The sequence below is a fragment of the Vipera berus genome (assembly GCF_964194415.1).
Source record: "Vipera berus genome assembly, chromosome: 1".
In the NCBI taxonomy this organism is placed as follows: Eukaryota; Metazoa; Chordata; class Lepidosauria; order Squamata; family Viperidae; genus Vipera; species Vipera berus.
Genome location: NC_138202.1, coordinates 195,680,510 through 195,700,696, shown reverse-complemented (window position 1 = coordinate 195,700,696; position 20,187 = coordinate 195,680,510). Strand labels below are relative to the sequence as shown.

The following is a 20,187-nucleotide window of genomic DNA, read 5'->3' as shown; positions in this document are numbered from 1 at the left end:
TCCACCCCGTAAGTTCTTGTCCTACCCTCAGTTACTATGGAGAATAAAGTCCTACTCTCTTCCTTTACCAGCCCTTCCAGCACTGGAAGACTGCTATCATGTCTCCTCTTAGTTTTCTCTTTCTTAGGCTAAACATACATAGTCCTTTTTCACCATTTTTCATAGGATTTTACACCATCCTTGTTGCTCTTCTTTGCACTCTCTCTAATTCTTTAGCAACTTTCTTTTAAGTTGACTGACCAAATTGAACATTATATTCTAGATGGCCATTCACGGCCATTCAGTGGTTCTGAGATTTCAAAGGTATGTTAGAATATTATGGGATAGATGTCCCCAAGTTGGCATTCATTGCATTTTCTTCCCATCCACAAAATTTAGCAGGAAAGAAAATATATGAGAAGGATCAAGTCCAGCCATTGAAATATCAAAAAAAAAATACTTTTTGACATCCCCCTCCTAAAAAGTTCCAAAATCCCAAATCCACCAACCCAAAATTTGCTTTAAATACCTACATTCTAAAATTTTGGAACTAGAATAAATGCTGAACATTTATTGTACAGTAAGCAAATGCTATATTTTTAAAAAGTATACACTTTTCTGATTTTCTACTAAATGTGATGACTGACAAAACATTTAATTCTGAGTTATATCTAGCACAGGCAACTTAGGCAACCAGTCACAGATCACATAATAACATACAGAACAATATGACAGAGAAATTAGTTAGGAAGACATGTCTGAATTATAACTTCCCTACTCTAAATGTATTAAATGCAGGTATTTAATTCTGGAGAGAGGAGAAAATAAGCTTTTAAAAAAGTTAACCTCATGGGAGAATAGATAAGTACAAAAACCAAAATAGCTGGTACTTTTATGTATAAATAAATTCCATGGATTTCTTCTTTAAAGACATGCATATGATAGAAAAAGAAAGCATTTATTATAAAATTCTTGCCATTACAGACCAGTATATCTACATGGCATCATTTCAGATAAGTCTGCTATATAAGCAGTTTGTTTACATTCAGTGAGCAACGAGAGATCTCATATCGTGCAGGTTATTGATATTTCTTCCTACAGTTTTAAAACCACGTTCATTTTCTTCAAGTTCAGGCTCCCACAAAATATATTCAGCATATATGTTGAAACAGGTAGTCCTTGGTTAATAACTGTAATTGGGATGAGAAAGCATGATTTCATGTGACTGTGCCAACTTATAATGGTGGTTCTGACAATTCCAGTTACAGTTGTTGGCCAAATTCTGTACGTTGTTAGGTGCAATGTCCTGTGATTGCCATTTGTGACTTTTCGCTGGCTTCCAACTGTCAGAAGCTAGCAGTGAAAGTCACAAATGGGATGCTACAACTATCCTAATTGAAATCACACAATGTTGTGACTGCAACTTTGCAGATTGGCTGCAAGTCTCCTCATTCAGTGCCATTGTAACTTGGAATGGTCACTAAACAAATGGTTGTTAACCGAGGACTACCTGTAAAGAAAAAGTATACAGCCTTGTCTCACTCCTCTCCATTCCCAACCCGACCAGTCTGTCTTGCCATGTTCTGTCCAGACTGTGGCTTCCTGAGCTGTGTACACAAGGACAACGAGATGTTCTGGGACGACATTATTCTAAAGACATTCCCATAGTTATGACACTGTATATATAATCAAAGGCTTTTCTATATTCATACTCCTTTTTAAAAATCAGATTAAATATCTGGTATTTCTCTTTCCATGCAAAGCTATAATCTGGATTTCTAACAGAGAGGTTCACAACATCAAAAGCAATTCCTGATGTTTTCCTTGAAAAATGATATGTATATGTTCATGATCAAATACTGGGATCTACCTGATGTTGTTCTTTCACTTTAGATTGATCTGGAAGTTTTACATCAGCACTTTATGATTTGTTCTACAGTCAGACCCTGGCCACATCTTTATCAACTCCACACACCAATAATACAGTCATCTTTAAGATGCGTGGACTTCAATGGGCACAGCATGCTGGGCTAGAGAATTCTGGAAGTTGAAATACACGTATCTTAAAGTTGCCAAGTTTGAAAAACACTGCTCTAAATCAGATTTTTCCTAAACCATTATTTCTTCTTTGGCCACTGTGTGGCGCTATCAACCTTAAGAAGGATTTCCCAACTTTTCTCAAACTTTATTTGAAGATAATGTTGGGGGAAGAAGGAATGTTTTTGCATTTTGTAGTGATTGTTTTGCTTTAACCATAACTGCATACCATGATCTGATTGCAAGCCACAGACCAAAATTGTTATCTTTTGCAGTAGCCTTTTATGTTTTAGCTCTAAATGTTGGAGAGAGAAAAAAGACTTTGTAGTGATTCAGCATCTATGAAAACCGAACTGACTAATAAAGCAACTGATTTAAATGTAAATGAATCAGTTTGAAAAGGAATCATATTTGTGTTAGAAGTGGAAGGTGGCACAGATAGGCAGATTGCCTTTTCTTTCCTCTCTGCACAGAGGGCAAGGAAGGAGTTTCCTATCCTGAGACATGGTAATGGCTCCAATGTCGAGCTAAAATCCAAAGCAAAACACCATTTTGTCACTTACGTTTTCTATAACAAATGTCCACTCTTTGTCTTCAAATTCCTCTGCATGGGGATCCTGAAAAGCAGAAATACAATGTTAAATTCCTTTCTGAACCCAGGAAACCTACGATAGAAGATAAACAGATGAATCCTGGATTTGGATCTAGAGCAATGATGGTGAACCTTTTAGAGACTGAGTGCCCAAACTGCAACCCAAAACTCACTTATGTATCGTCGGGTGCCGGGCAGGTGTGGCCCATTGGGTGGGTGTGGCCCATTGGGTGGGCGTGGTTGCGGTGATAACAGCAGACTGGGACTACAAAGTTCAATCAATCAATTCCAAATTTGCGAGATCTTTTTTTTCCCTGCAAGAAGTTGAAATTGATTGATTGAACCTTTTTTTTTTTGCACGCAGTGTCAGAGGCCTAAAGCGAAAAGGTTTTATAAAACCCAGCTGAAGGCCTAGGACTGGGGCGATGGTGCACATGCCCACAGAGAGGGCTCTGTGACACGCGTGCCATAGGTTTGCCACCACAGATGTAGAGGATGACAGATCTAAAGTCTTGAACCCATTATCAGAAGGCCTCTTTAGCAGCATATTCACTACACTTATTATCTTTTCATCCTCCAAATACTCTGCATAGGAGTGCATTTGGCAAAGCATACTGCTTAATCACCGAGTACATGTTGGGGGGGGGGGAAGCTTTAGTAGGATCATATACGGGATGAGCTGCTGTGTTTTTTACTAGACGGAGAAATCAGGAAGACTTTTATGTCTTCCTGATATGTTAGTTTCACACCTTGTCTTACGGCATTATATTGTATTATTGCTTTTCTTTTGGTCGTTGACTGCAGATCACTTTTTTAAATGAACTATATACAAAAACGTCCAAGATTTATTTTGATTTTTAAACAAGGGAAATGGAACATAGGAGTAGAGATTGTAGTGTTTTTTTATTATATAGTATTATTCCGGCAGTTCTAAAGACCTTTTCTTTTGAAAGGTAATTTTCATTTATATTCACACACACACACACACACACACACACACACACACACACACACTTATTTAGAAATCTATACGTTACATGTCAGCATTACTAAAGAATATCCATGTTGTCAATCAGCATTTAGGATGACTAAACTGAGGTTCAAAATCAACATGAGTGATAGATTAAGTACAAACACACACACACACACACACACATACACACACCACAGGATTTGGTGCCAATTTCTAAAAATGGTAATCAAAGTAGGGGTGGCTCCTGTTTTTTCTTAAAAATGTAATAATAATGAAAGTCCAGGAGGTTGAGATAATTCATGTGCCTCCTGTCACCGGTCATTCATCAGTGACTAAAATACAACTCAGTAACATTAAAACAAATCCAGAACACATTTTCAATTCAGAGCAGAGCTGGAAGGGACCTTGGAGGTCTTCTAGTCCAACCCCTTGCTCAAGCAGGAGATCCTATACCATTTCAGACAAGAGGCTGTCCAGTCTCTTTTTTATTTAAAAAGTTTTACAATACATTTTGACTTTAATCCCCCCCTCCCCCACCCCTCTCCCTCTCCCCCACTCCCTCCTCCCCCCCCCCCCGACTTCCCAGAGCTAAATACAGGGCATAAAATCAAAAAACAAACATAAACACCCCTATGTTATCAACAATAAACTATAAATTCTATCTCTCTCTAGCTCATATAAAATGAGTACAAACAATATTATTACAAATAAAGTAGAAAAGAAAAAGAGGAAAACAGAAAAAGATCTTTACTCAAAATAAATTTTCTTAATCCCAGTCCTTATTCATATTAATTTCAAAAAAAAAGAAAAGAAAAAAAAAACTTTCACCTGCTATTTGCATTCTCCCACCTTTCTCTAATTTCCAAACAAATTCTCAGTTACGCACCAAAAGCGCTTATCTCTGTTAATCTTAATAATCTCCAACCAAACTAAACTATAATCAAAAATAGTTCTTGCATGTATCACGCCAAATGTCTCACAGTTCCAAATCATCCTTAAGTTCAAATAAAAGTTCAGATAAAAAGAGTATATATAAAAAAAAAATTAGGCAATCTCTAAGACAACTTGTTGTTAATTAGGAGCTTACATACCCACTCTTAGTTCAACACATACTTTAAGTCCATAACCCTAATATACTTTTCTAGCAAGCAAATAACATCAATCTTAAATTGTGTAAAATATTAAAAAAAGAAAAAAAACTTTCTTTCTCCTCTATAATAATTTTACTCCATTGACATTCTAATCTAAAAATTTAATCAGCAATCTTAACGCCCCAAAACTTTTGGAGCACCTCTGTCATGACCCCCAAAACTTCTTTAGACCGCTCTCCTCCTACATCTTCACTGTAAGCACACTTTGAAGATTCCATAACTTTCTGCTGGTCTTGCTCTCGCTCTCGTCTCGCTCTTCTTAGGGCGGCACGCGTCATCTTCTGGCCTCCTGCAGCAACCGATGAAACTGTGGCTTGATCCCCTCCAACACCATTGTCCTCTGTCTGTCTATCTGCAACATCTTGAAACTTTCCCACACCGTATCCTTTTGCAGCTTCCAAAAATGATAGGGGGGTTGCTTTTAACACATTACTATAAAAATCACGTGCCTGAGCCACAGTAACCAAACAATGTCTTTTACCTTCGTACGTCGCCACCAACCCAACTGGAATCTTCCATCTGAACTTAATATCACGTTTCTTAAGTTCCTGTACTAGAAATGCAAAATCTTTCCTTCTCCTTAGGATCTTCGGAGGGATCTCTTTTAAAACCAAAACTTCTTGCTCAGCCACTACCAAATTAGTATCATAAGCAGCTTGAATGACTTCATCTCTAATTACTCTCTTTATAAAATAGACCACCACATCTCTGGGTAACTTCCTCTGTCTTGCAATCCATGAATTTACACGAAAAACTTTGTCCATATTTCCCTCAATTTCAGATGCTGACTGGCCCAGTACCCCTTCCAGAGCCTCAGAAATCAGCTGCTTTAAATCTTCTTTACCATTCTCCTTTAAACCCCTAATTCTAATAGCATACTGCATCTGATTATACTGAACAAGGCTCAATTCTTCGTCCACTTTATCCCTTATATTTTCATTTTCTAATACCTTTGCTTCTAATATAGAGTTCTTTTGACTGAGATCCTCCACTTTTATATCCAGCTGTAGCACACATTCAGCTACGGATTCAACCGTAGACAAGATGTCCACCCTCATTGCTCTCAGCTTCTCTTCCATCTTCTTCTCCAATTTCTCCATTTTCTCCTCCAATTTCTCCTCCAGCTTTTTCAACTTTTCATCCATCATATCAGACATCAGTTGTGCATGCTTTCCAAGCGCGTCTTGTAAATCCTTAAGCGTCAATACCGGGGGAGATGCAGGAGGAAGCAAAGCTTGCAGTGAGGTCTCTTGCACCAGGGAAGACCCCGCATTCCGAAGAGCTTTAGAAGTTTTAGCCGCCATCTTCCCCCACTTTCACTTATTACGCAGTTTCACTTTAAAGCTATAAAATCCATTGAGCTAGAGAGTAAAAATAAAGAGTCCACTTCACCTTGACCTCCTGTACCGCTCTGCCTGCATCTTGATAATCAAAAGTATTTCCTTTTGGCAGGGGTGGTTGCTAACGCCTGGCTCTGCTCCAAGAATCCCAGAGCAGAGGCGCTGCGCAGCTCGGAGCAACCCAGGCTTCGGGGGGGCTCATCCTTCAGCCGCCCAAGCTCTCAGCTCAGGCAGCCCCGGAGAGCTCAACCCCTACCTGGGGCCTCACCCCCTCCTCTTCTCCCGAGGAGGGGGCTTCAAATCCATCTAAACAGCTGATCGGCGCTGTTTACGATGGAAAAACACAGCTGCGGAGCGGGCAGCCCAAAAACGGCTGTCTTTCGACGTCGCGTTGCCACCGGAAGTCCTGTCCAGTCTCTTTTAAAAACCTCCAGTGATATGAAGCACCCACAACATCTGAAGGCAAGCTCTTAATTGTCCTCACCGTTAGGAAGTTTCTTCTTTTTTTTTTATTTAAAAAGTTTTACAGTACATTTTAACTTTAATCCCCCCTCCCCCACCCCTATCTAACCCTCCCTATCCCTCTCCCCCATTCCCTCCTCCCCCCCCGACTTCCCAGAGCTAAATACAGGGTATAAAGAAGAAAAACAAACATAAGCATCCATATGCTATCACAATAAACTATTAATTCTATCACCCTCTAGCTCATGTAAAATGATTACAAACAATATTACTATTACAGATAAGGAAAAAAAAGAAAGAAAACAGAAAAGGAACTTTACTCAAATACTAAATAAAATTTCTTAATCCCAATCCTTATTCATATTAATTTCAAAAAAGAAAAAAAAAATTTCATCTACTATTTACATTCTCCCACATTTCTCTAAATTCTAAACAAATTCTCAATTACGCGCCAAAAGCGCCTATCTCTATTAACCTTATTAATCTCCAACCAAACTGACCTATGATCAAAAATAGTTCTTGCATATATCACACCAAATGTCTCACAGTTCCAGATCATCCATCTATACGTCTAGGACACCATTCCAATCTCCAATGAAAATAAAATAAAAAATTTAAAAAATTTATAATCCAATTAAGTAACCTTTATATGTAGTAAGTTAAGAAAAATCAACTTGTTATTGATTAGGAGCTTGCATTCCAATCTTAAATTCAATAAATACTTTTAGTCCATAACCCTAATATACGTTTCTTGCAAACAAATAGCATCAGTCTTAAATTGTTTTAAATAATGAAAAACTTTCTTTCTCCTCTATGATGAATTTAATCCATTGACATTCTAAATTAGAGATTTAGTCACCAATCTTGACGCTCCAAAGCTTTTGGAGCACGTCTGAAATGACCCCTGTATCTTCTTTGGACCGCTCCCTTCCCACAGCTTCACTATAAGTACGCTTTGGAGGTTCCATAACTTTCTGCTTATCTTGCTCTTGCTCTCGTCTCGCTCGTCTTAGGGCGGCACGCGTCATCCTCTGCTCTCCAGCAGCAACCGATGAGGCTGTAACTTGATCCCCTCCAGCACCGTTCTCCTCTGTCTGTCTATCTGCAACATCTTGAGGCTTTCCCTCGCCATATCCCTTTGCAGCTTCCAGAAGTGATAGGGGGGTTGCTTTTAACACATTGCTATAAAAATCACGTGCCTGGGCCACAGTAGCCAAACGATGTCTTTTACCTTCGTGCATTACCACCAGTCCAACTGGAATCTCCCATCTAAACTTGACATCACATTTCTTAAGTTCCTGTACAAGAAATGCAAAATCTTTCCTTCTCCTTAAAATATTTGGAGGAATCTCTTTTAAAACCAAAACTTCTTGCTCAGCAACTACCAATTTAGTATCATAAGCAGCTTGAATGACTTCATCTCTAATTACTCTCTTTGTAAAATAGACCACCACATCTCTGGGTAACTTCCTCTGTCTTGCAATCCATGAATTTACACGAAAAATTTTATCCATACTTCCCTCAATTTCAGATGCTGGCTGGCCCAATACCGGTTCCAAAGCCTCAGAGATCAGCTGCTTTAAATCTTCTTTAGAATTCTCCTTTAAACCCCTAATTCTAATAGCATACTGCATCTGTTGGTACTGAACAAGGCTCAATTCTCCGTCCATTTTGTCCCTTATATTTTCATCCTCTAATACCTTTGCTTCTAATATAGAGTTCTTTTGACTGAGATCCTCCACTTTTTCACCCAGCTGTTGCACACATTCAGCTACACTTTCAATCATAGACAACATGTCTACCCTCATTGCTCTAAACTTCTCTTCCATCTTCTTCTCCAATTTCTCCTCCAGCTTTTTCAACTTTTCATCCATCATATCAGACATTAACCGTGAATGCTTTTCAAGGGCATCTTGTAATTCCTTAAGCGTCAGTGCCGGAGGAAATGCAGGAGGAAGCAAAGCTTGCAACGAGGTCTGTTGCACCGGGGAAGACCCCGCACTCCGAAGAGCTTTAGAAGTCTTGGCCGCCATCTTTCCCCACTTTCACTTATTGCGCACTTTCACTTTAAAGCTATAAAATCCATTGAGCTAGAGAGTAAAGCTAAAAGTCCACATCACCTTGACCTCCTGTATCGCTCTGCCTGCATCTTGATACTCAAAAGTATTTCCTTTTGGCAGGGGTGGTTGCTAACGCCTGGCTCTGCTCCAAAAATCACGGAGCAGAGACGCTGCGCAGCTCGGAGCAACCCAGGCTTCGGGGGGGGCTCAATCCTTCAGCCGCCCAAACTCTCAGCTCAGGCGGCCACGGAGAGCTCAACCCCTACCTGGGGCCTCACCCCCTCCTCTTCTCCCGAGGAGGGGGCTTCAAATCCATCTAAACAGCTGATCGGCGCTGTTTACGATGGGAAAAACACAGCTGCGGAGCGGGCAGCCCAGAGACGGCTGTCTTCGGCGTCGCGTCGCCACCGGAAGTTTCTTCTTAATTCCAGGTTGCTTCTCTCCTTCATTAGTTTCCATCCATTGTTTCTTGTCCTTCCCACTGGTGCTTTGAAGAATAGTTTGACCCCCTCATCTTTGTGGCAGCCCCTCAAATACTGGAATACTGCTATCACCTGTAGTCTTTCTTTTCTCTAGATTTCAAATCCTGCAACCGTTCTTCATACGTTTTAGTCTCTAGGCCTTTAATCATCTTAGTTGCTCTTCTCTGCACTTTTTCCAAAGACTCAACATCTTTTTTGTAATGTGGTGACCAAAACGGGATGCAGTATTCCAGGTGTGGTCTTACTAAAGTTCTGTAAAGTGGTAGTAATATTTATTTTTTCAATTACTACATTTACATCTCTTTTTAACAGACTTTTTACCATGTTGATCTTTTAAGTCATTGTCAACCCTGAAAAATAGAGTGGAATGAAGTGTAGCATGAAAAAGAGTAGCTTAGAATGGTACTCATTGTCATGGAAGACAATAATCCTAGTCAGAGGGCCTTCCCATAATAAATGTATGAATCTAATATCGTTGAAGGAACAATATGGTAATAGGAAGGAATGCAGTATGTTTGGAAAATAATCATATCCCCTCCTTGGAGTCTCTTGTCATATACAGATCAGAATTCTATTTATACCTCAAAATGAAGTTTGATACTAAACCAAGTAAATATTGTATGACGTGGCAAACACTTTAGGAATGAGATACTTTATTTGTGATATTAAGCTCAAAAATTGCTAATTCTTAATCCAGATGGCTTATTTTGTGGTGGCTTTGTTTGTTCTTATAATTTTGTTCCAGATTTGAGAAAAAGGCTCTATATCTATAGGTGATATGTATGCGTCTCTTCAGTAATGTAACTTTTGAATCCTTTTACAAATTACATTTTAATACCTACAGTAGGTTATTGAAGAAATTCCTAGCTAGTGAAGTTTAACAAGATGGTACCTACTCCAAACTACATATAGTCTTAATGATTATAGTAAGCTTGTGTCTTTGAAACCTATACTTTTAACGTATGGATTTTATCAATTTAGGCAAGTTATTCTGAAGAAATAAGGAAGAAACAAGATCCTAAATTAACTAAAAATGAAGGGATTAACAAGGACAGAAACTACTGGAAATAAGTTTGGACAGGAGCTGCAAATGACGGTAGAATTGCTACTATAATCATCTGTTATATCATAGATAGATAGATAGATAGATAGATAGATAGATAGATAGATAGATAGATATGGATATTAATTACAAGCCCACCTTTATTGAAAAATATATAGGTTTCAACCAGTTATCATCTTTAATATAACAAAAAAGAGTAGCACAGAATTTTCTTTGTGATAATAATTATTTTCTATTTACTTTTCCTTTACGAGCATTTTGCTTTCATATATTGGTACTCTGTGATACAAATACTTGATTCCTTTACATTGTTAAGACTTCTTTCTGATTGCATACATTATAACCAACTTTTTATGTTTCAGTCATATTTTTGCAATGTGTAGTGGTGACAGTTGGGTAAAATATACATATAACACATACTCATGGCTGGAGAGTAACTTTATATCTTTTGCAGGATCCAATCTGGGTCGGTCACCAGGACCAGAGGTATTGTATTCTGAGCTGTATATCTTTTCTCTGAATTAATTCCCTACTACCTCATCACATCATCGATTCGGGATAATATTTCATTCATTTGCTGAAATGGATTATATTTATAAATGTTTACGTCACAATCTAGTTGTTAGGTCATCATGGGGGTACAAGGCTCTTATATGATCCTTTCATGGGGAAAAAAGGCAACCTTCAGCTTATTCCTCATACAATGAAAACCTGTTATTTGGAACTAAGTTTGAGGTGTTCACTTTGTCCATTGGACAATCATAGGCATCTATTTTCTTTGGTGAAATTTTGGAGGCCACTGAAGCTCCATCATAGAACATAAAGCCAGAGATATCATTTGGAAAGAAAAAGGTTGGATAAGGCAGACCATCATATTCATGTAGAGGTTTCTCAAATGGAAGAATATGAACAAGTTCCTCTTTCTGTTTCAGGCAAATATTCTGCCCAGTGACCGATCCTCTATGCTTTTAAGTAACAAGTGTTCAAGTATCCACTGCCCACTGCTAAGAGGCTATACTTAACATTCTCATTAGTCACAGATGCCCAGACGGGTAACCTTTAATCCTATCAGCAAGGCCATTTCAACAGCCACTTACAGATTCAGAGATAATGCAATCGTATCACTTCCAGAACACAAGGCTTGTCTAGCTTGGTGCCTGTTCTTTACCCACACTACTATTTTGGAGTGCTGCTTTGCAAACAAATTCGGTCCTTTATCTCTGATTCCTATACAGACTGTATGAGCAATGCATTCTGTCATCAGCCACTGCCAGTACTGATAAAAACCAGGAGCACAGCTCTGATCTTCAGCTTTTAATCAGTGCAAATAGGTTCTGTTGGGAGAGATACTTCCATGCTGCGATGCAAAATGGCAGTGCAACCTTCTTTCTTTCCTTTGGGAGATCTCTCTCCCCTATTTGAACCCGCTGATCCCCAACCTTCTCCAACATGGTGCCCTTTAATTTAGACGAGACGGATGATCTTAGAGTATGGACAATTGTTATGAATCCCAGCAAGTGGCTAGGATCTCTAGGAGCTGCAGAGGGAGCAAGAATTAGGTCACCATAAAAGTTAATACAAACAAATGTTCTTTTAGCAATCATTAATTACATATCCAAATCTTGATAGGACTACACTTTTGAAAGTATGTTGTTGTAGTTTCACTTAAGTGTTATTCCGCCATTGTTTTAATACATGAGGCTCTTTATATCAGGCCCTTCTCTTCTGAAGTATAAGCTTTATACGGTGAATTACTCAGAAGATTGGCTATTAGGTGATATAGAAATACTTTCTTGCTCTGTTAAATTACTGAAATGCTAGTTGGTGTCTTATACCAAGGTTGGCTTTTAGAGATGTTCCAAAATAAGGTGAGCAGATATTCTTATCATATTACACCAGTACCGTTTGATGGCTTGTGTCAGCCTCTGGGATATCTTTAGGTCCAGCTGAAAGCCTGAAATCACCTGAGATCAGGTCAGATAACATACCATATCTTTCCATATATAGCTAGTTCAGGGGTAGGCAACCTCGGCTCTTTTATGAGTCATGGACTTCAACTCCCAGAATTCCTGAGTCATGCTGACTCAGGAATTCTGGGAGTTGAAGTCCATGAGTCATAAAAGAGCCGAGGTTGCCTATCCCTGAGCTAGTTGGTTCCTAAAACAAATTTTAAAGCTCCTCTTTCAAAATAAATAAGTGTGTGGCTATTCGGAACAAGGAAGAGGTGTCCTGGGTGTGAAATGCCATTCCCAATTGCTGGGAATGCATGCCTGTTAGGCTCCTACACTGAAATATTTCTGATTCCAGACATAGTTAGTTCTTATTCTTTCAGCTATGTATCCCTTCTATTTTAAAAGCAGAAATTACTCAGGGATATATGTCTTACTTTACATGTGTTTGCTTTTGGGTTTGGCAACCATTTAATTTCTGAATATTTGTATGCTGTGGTTTATTGATGCTTCTGAATTTCTCTTTTGCCAGCCAACTAGACTACTTCAGCTAATGGCTAGCATGGCAATGTATTACATAGGAATATGGATAATCTTTGTCTAGGAATCACAATTGAGACCAGCAACTCAGTCATTAAGTGAAGTAGTTGCTAAGTAAAACATTTGACAATTTTACTTCAGCTCTCCTTTTCTTTATAGATCTGCAAAGATCATAAATCAAAGGACTGGTTGAAAAGTTATTTTTTCACCACTCTTGTAACTGTGGATGAGCCAACAGCTAAAATGAAGGCTACACATAATGACAAATATAATATATAATTGTATAAATATATAGCTGTATAAGTAATTTAAATTGTCAGCAAATTCTCTCTTAGTATGAACACTGGTTACCTATGTACAAGAGCAAGCAAAGTTTCAGTGGCTTATTTTAATGGTTTGGATAGCCAAGGCCACTATAGGATAAGGATATAAAACCATCAGCTAAGTGGAGGAGAACAGGATTTCCAGTGGCTTGGCAGGATTGGCAGAATTGGGGAGAGTGGTGTTTTGGTATTAGCTGTGTTACTGTGTTAAGCCACTTTTAGGGATTAGCACATTTTCTATGTTGGTGACTGTCAGAAACCAGCAGAAAATTGCACATCCTTTTATCAGCAGTTTATTGAATTTCAGCATCTACTTCCAAGGGCCTTTGGAACCACAAAAATGGATTTCAAGGGTTGCAAGCAGCCCACAGACTGCAGGTTGCTAACCCTTGTTGTAGAACCACAGGTTCAAAGAGATGGAAGCAGAAAAAAAGAGCTTCCAATCTGCAGAGCATGTATGTGTTGAAAATGCACACATAAACACACATACACAATGTCATCCTTTCCACTTCTGTTGTTCCCTTTCCTACCTGTACCAGACCTATACCTAAAGATCAGATTTTATTGTCCTGGATGATGAACCTAATCTGTAATAAATTAAATTGACATATACTGCAAATAAACAGTATTTTTTTCCAATTTCATGATAGCCAGCTCCATTATTCTGAATCCAAATAACTTTTTATAGAAACATCCTTGCTCGAATAAGACCTTGATGGGTTTGTTATTGGTCAAACAAACATGTTTTTAAATAGCAGACCAATTTTTGTGGTACATTTTCTAAAGTGATCCTACAGTTCCTTGACAGCTTATTTACTGAACTCACAGCATTAAACACTAATGTGGTTTCTTTACTTTGATTTATAATGAAGCAGTGAATATATGGTAATCTTTTGGATTTCAAGACATGCTTTGTGCAGCTTATCTTTGGATACAGTGGTGGCTCTACAGTCCCAGTCTGGAAGTATACTGTGTAGTGCAGAGGCCACCAACCTTCTGGGCACCAGGGACCAGTTCCGTGGAAAAAGGTTTTTCCGTGAACTGGAGAGTGCGTGGTTTTGTGTGCTGCCTGCTTCCCATGGATGGGGCTTTGCTTGTTTGTGAGGACCAGTTGCTGGCATGCCACGGCCTGGTACCGGTCCATGGACCAGGGGTTGGAGACCCCTGGTCTAGTACGATGGGGGCTCTGGAAGTCCATTGTTGCAGTGACTATGGGTGTTATTCTGTGATGCCACTCAGGGTTTTCTAATAGACTTTGGTGCTGTGTACCTTTAAAGGTGGTGGAGGCTTCATAGCACAGGGTTCAGATTTTGTCAGCAGCCACAACCTAGGCTGGATGTCAGAGCGGCATAGGGTTTCTTTCACAGCATCATTGAAGTGCTTGCATAGTCAACCTTGAACCTATTCCCAGAGTTCAGTAAGTGAGACACAAGGTGGTCATCCATTCTGATGATATGTCCCACCCACCTCATCTGGGCTCTGATAATCAGGGACTCAATGCTGGTGCACTCTGGGTCATCAAAGACTTCCAGGTTGGAGCCATGGTCTTGCCAATGAACGTGTGTGTGATTTTTTCCCCCCAGTTGTTTGATGTGCCTTCAGTACAAAGTCAAGGACTCATATCCATATAAGACAGAAGGGATAACCACAACTTTCCAGCTTTCTGGAGATAGAGATGTTATGTTGATTAAGCACTCTAGTATGCAACCATCCCATTGCCTGGCTGGCCTTGTTGATCCTGGAGTCAATTTCTTTGTTCAAAGATCTATTACTTGAAATGATGCTTCCCATGTATTTGAAGTTGTCAGCTGGTTTCATGAACAGTGATTTTTGGTTTTGTGGTCTTGGTACCTGGCAGAGGCTGGTAAAGTACTTCAGTTTTGTTCAGGATGAAATCAGGCCAAGGAGCATAGCAACATCTGAGAAGTTCAGAATCAATTGTACATCATAGGTTTTTGGTGCATCAAGAGAGCACAATCATCAGCAAAGAGGGTTTCTTGAATGATTATATGAAGGCACTTTGTTCATTTGTTTAGGCAGTGAAGGTCAAAGTGAGAGTTGTCCGATTGGTACCATATATAAGTATGCATATATGTATACACAGAATTCAACAAAACACACACTTACCTTAAAAAGTGTCACAGTGATTTCAATGTTTTCAGGAACAGGCCACACTACTACCCCACGATAAGGATTCTTTATTCCTGGTTGCCAACTATGAGCCTGAAGAAAAAATTGTGTGAAAATGGAGAAGTCTTAAGCTATGTAGACGTAACAGCTGAGAAGAATGCAGAGAGCTATATTTGCTACTTATGGGTAAAGATGATTGAAAGAACAATGCCTAGGACTAAAGCTAGATGTAAAAATATCTAATACCAATCAAGGCAAAACCAGTCACAAATCATCACTCTCTTTTACCCCATAGAAGTGCAGAAAGCCTCTCAGGTTTACCACACTTGGTCAACACTTTTGCATGTGTATAGATTTAACATTTTCACCCACTACTATCATTTGGCTATTAGGCAATGAGAAGAAGCTCATGATGATGATGATGATGATGATGATGATGATGATGATGATAATAATAATAATAACAACAACAACAACAACAACAACAACAACAACAAAAATGAATGAATGAAAGAATGAATGAATAAATAAATAAATAAGTAAAGTTGCAAGGGACTTGGAGGTCATCTAGTCCAACCCCCTGCTCAGGCAGGAAACCCTATTCCATTTCGGACAAATGGCTGTCCAGTCTCTTCTTAAAAACTTCCAGTGTTGGAGCATTGACAGCATTCTGGAGGCAGGTTGTTCTAGTATAATGGAAAAAGGAGAGAACCAAGTAAAATGTACAAAATACCTGTTTTGGGAAAAGTTAAAAATGGAATGTGCCTACTTTTCTTATCTATTGATATAATTGTGTTATATTTGCTCCAACAGACAACCAGACTAAGACAATCTGTCCCATTGATCCATTACATTCTTATTTGAGTCAGTCGGTCATTCTTTCTCTTTTAGCCCAACTAGTTCATAGGGTATTGCGATGGGGGGAAAAGAGGAAAGAGTAATACATATACTGCCCTGAGGTCCTGTATAAAAGGTAGGATACAGAGCTAAATTAACAGTAACATAATAAAATATTTATGCCAAACTATACATTTAGGTAAATCCTGGGACACAAATATCTTCTCAATACAACCGGATCCTACATTTGACTTGCTTCCAAGAACGCATTTAGTTAAAACTAATTTCTTTGCTTATGCATTACTGGCAGGATGACTAAGGCCTTAGGAAACTTTATTGATCTGTAGACCTGGAGACAGACCTTTCTAATCGCATAAAAATATAGATGATTTTAAAAAATCATTTTATTATAATTCTTGAACTTAACTGGAAGATGGAACTTAGTCCTACAATTCTTGCTATTTGAGAAATGTTCTTTGAACATTCAAAGAATGCTCTTATTCAAATCAGGTTAATGTTCTCTGCAAAGGTATTTTAACTCCTGAAGGATAGGTCAAATACTTCACAAGTGAGGAATGGTGAATTTTTCTGAAGTAAAGACCAACTTTACTTGCTATCTGAAAATTCAGAAAAGCTAGGAGCAGCAGAGTGCTGCTGCCTGTATTATATGTCTGAACTAACAAGGGACTGTGCACTATGATGTGCAACAGAACAGATTCGCTTTCCTTGTATGTCTTTGAAGCAAAGGAAAGCAGAATTCTTTCATACGAGTAGAAGTGGGCATATACAGCATTGGGGTAGATTCCTATTAACATAACATAGTATCTGCTTTGGATAGGAAGGATGTGCAGAGAGTGGTGACAACGGTGGAAAGTATTATTGGAAGTTCATTTCCTTCTATCCAAGACACGGCATATAGGCACTGTTGGACCAGAGTCAGTAGCATTGTCTGGGACGCTACACATCCTCTCCATGATCAGTTTTCATTTGTTACCTTCTGGGAAGAGGCTTTGTGGTATCCAAAGCAGAACACCTAGATTCTGTAATAGCTTTGTTCCATATAGTATCAATCTTGTTAACTCTCAAAATTCTTTGTTACGCTATGTATACACAATTGACTGTGATTAATATTACCGTATATACTTGAGTATAAGCCGAATTTTTCAGCCCACTTTTTGGGCTGAAAAATTCCACTTCGGCTTATACTCCAGTCAACAAAAAAACTTACCGAGGACTTGTGCGCGGCCGAGGCTTTGGTGCTTCCGGGATCGCGCGCACCTCTCCCAAGCCACCGCCGTCCGAGACCTGCAGGTCTCCGTTCCTCCGCGCCCTGCCTGCCTGCTTCTTTCAGCTGTCTGCCCATCAGCTGTCCATAGGGATGCTGCAAAGCTCTCCTTCTCTAGGCCTTGGACTCCCTCCTGGCTGAAGAGTAGATGAACCAAGCCAGCAAGGAGACAAAATGTTTCTGCAGCTGTTTTTTCCTCTGAAGGTTTTTTTTGTTTTTTTTTTAAAGTAATCTCCGAAGGTTATGCCAGAAAATGGAGGACGCTGGGTCTTTGCAAGCTTTAGCTGTCCGCCTGGCTGCCTGAAGGCCGCCCTTTTCAGGCAGTCTGACAGACAGCTAAAACTTGCAAAGACCCAGCGTCCTCCATTTTCTGGCACAACTTTTAGGGATTTATTATTATTATTCCTACTACTACTATTACTACTACTACTACTTCAGGAGTAAAAAGTTGCAGAAAAAAATTCTCTCCTTACTAGCTTAGTTCCTCTACTCTTCCATCTGGAGCCAAGGTAAGATTTTAAAAAGGGATATTGGTTGGAAGGCAGAGGGAGAGTTTAGTTTTAGCATCTAAAAAAAGGGGGGGGGGGAAATCAGCGAGTACATCCCAACTAGCTTTTTATGTTTTTGTTATTGAAGAAATATGGGGGAGGGGGAGGGGTTCTGGGGTGGGTTGGGGAGGGGATAATATTGTAACTTCAATAAAAATTTTCAATAAAAAAAAAAGAAATATGGCTTTCTGGGGGAAGGTGGGGAGGGCGTTAAGGAAGGAAAGGGTTTTTGGAAGCTCGTCCTGAAGCTGCCTTTTGTGCAAGGGGCCTTTTCTCAAAGCCTAGAGAGGCAGCTTTGTTGCCTCCCTGTAGACAGCTGATGGGCGAACACCAAAAGCTCCAAAAGGCTAGGGAACTAGTCCCAGAACACCTTGGTAGGAGGAAGGGCAGAGGCAGAATTGGGAAAGAGGTAAGACAGGGTTTTCCTTCCCAGATGTTTCTCTTTGGCAAGACAGCCAGCTGTGCTGAAGCCCAGTATCTGGGGGTGGGGGAGACCTGAGGCAGGCGGGCTGGTGCTTGCATTAGGCCTCCCAGGATCCCAGAGGCTTGCAGAGCGCGGATCCAGCCTCCGAGGCATGCAGAACGGCGGATCGGCTTATACTCGAGTCAACAACTTTTCCCAGTTTTTGGGGGTGAAATTGGGGGTCTCGGCTTATACTCGAGTCGGCTTATACTCAAGTATATACGGTAATTTTGGTGTAATTTTTGTGTACGTCAGTATTTTCAGTGCTACCACTGTTATTATATTATTGTTATTCGTAGGATGATGACATTGGTGGGTGGTGTTGCTTCTTTTGAGAAAGGGGCATTGGAATTTCATTTTAATGTGTGCCGTTGTGTATACAGGTAAATGACAATACAGCTTATCTTATCTTGCACATTTCAGATTTATGCCTGGCATTCCTATTATGGGGCTGCTTTGTGCACATAACTCCATCCTTTTTGCTTAATGTTAAAGAAGCATTTTAATTACCAAAATTATTTTAACCCTTTCTATATTTATGAGAATGCATGAGAGGATAACTGGATAGACACAGATTGGCCCATTTTGACTCCTTCAGGACTGAATCAAATAGTAACAGCTGGTCTAGTGGTTAAAGCATTAGGCTAGAAAGCAGGTGACTGAGTCTTGCCTTAGGCATGAAAACCAGCTGGGTGACTTTGGGTCAGCTACTCTCTTTCAGCCCAACTCAAGGCACAGGGTTATCGTTATTGGAAAATAGGAGGAGGAAGTTATGTTTGCCACTGTGAGGTATTTATAAAAATAATAAAAGGTGGAATATAAATAAATAACAAATAATGAACCATTTGCTATTTATTCATGTCAGCAAATTGTCCCTAACCAGACCTACAATGTCTTCTGGTGGAATTGGAAAACCATGGTCTTCAGCCCCCTTTTATCCAGATAAAATCAGGAGGGAGATGAAAGTCCAGAGAAAGGACAGGGGTGGGAAAGTGGAAAAGTTGAAAGGGACAATTGGAATTGAGGAGGTAATCTGTGATGAAGCAGATAAACAAAAAAGAAAAAATAGGGCAGTCCTCATTCTAGCTCTGTCCACCAGCAGCCCTGATTATTATAGCCAAGAGAATATAAATTCCTCCATATCCCAGTCCGAGTATTTGGTAAGATCCACAAAAACAGCATTTCAATTATCATTTAGCAATGATAGATTCAGTGCTATCCACAATAGAGGAATGGTTGGTGACAATAAAATTTGCTGAGGCAGCTAAAATGACATCTTTGATTAGAGAAGACTGTCTATAAGAGCCTTGGTGGAGCAGTGGGCTAATGCCTCCTTAAGTAACACCAGCTGCCTGCAATTAGTGCAGGTTCGCACCCCATCAGGCTCAAGGTTGACTCAGCCTTCCATCCTTCCGAGGTAGGTAAAATGAGGACCCAGATTGTTGGGGGCAATTAAGCTGACTTTGTAATAATGCCGCTTGGGGGTGTATGAAAGCCCTAATAAGCAGGCATATACATAGAATGAAGGCTACTGCTAAGCTTGTAAGGCGCCCTGAGTCTTCGGAGAAGGGCGGGATATAAATGGAATTAAAATAAAAATAAAAATAAATATATTGTTGATTGGAAATCTCTTATGGACATTTTGCATAAAACAGAAAAAATAAATTTATGGTTTTTGGTTTTGATGATTAGGTAGGATAGACTGTAGAAAGATGAGAGATATCTTGTGATCATAGTGTCAGAATTAAATTTATAGTTGCACTTCTAACTGCACTTTAGGCCACTAAAGAAAATTGGAAGTTACTTCTTTGTATGTTTTTTCTTTTCTTTCTTGCACATTTAGCTTATATCATTACATAGTGGACTACATCCACAGTACACTAAAGATGTTCTGGATGAAAGTGAGAAATAATTTATTGTTAAAGTGATCTGCAGTTATCCTTGTAGTACTTTTTATGCTGAGCATTACAGCA

General features: G+C 39.4%; 1 protein-coding gene across 8 annotated transcripts in view; it reads right to left on the bottom strand.

Annotated features, from left to right (window-relative positions):
* Positions 1-20,187, bottom strand: part of EHBP1 (EH domain binding protein 1) — a 304,632-nt gene that overhangs the window by 239,117 nt on the left and 45,328 nt on the right. For all 8 annotated transcript variants that reach the window (XM_081344185.1, XM_081344189.1, XM_081344187.1 and 5 more), the window contains exons 4-5: positions 15,079-15,174; positions 2,580-2,633 (exon numbers count right to left, since the gene is read on the bottom strand). In XM_081344185.1, coding sequence (XP_081200311.1) covers positions 2,580-2,633; positions 15,079-15,174 — 150 coding nt within the window. The remainder of the gene's footprint in view (positions 1-2,579; positions 2,634-15,078; positions 15,175-20,187) is intronic.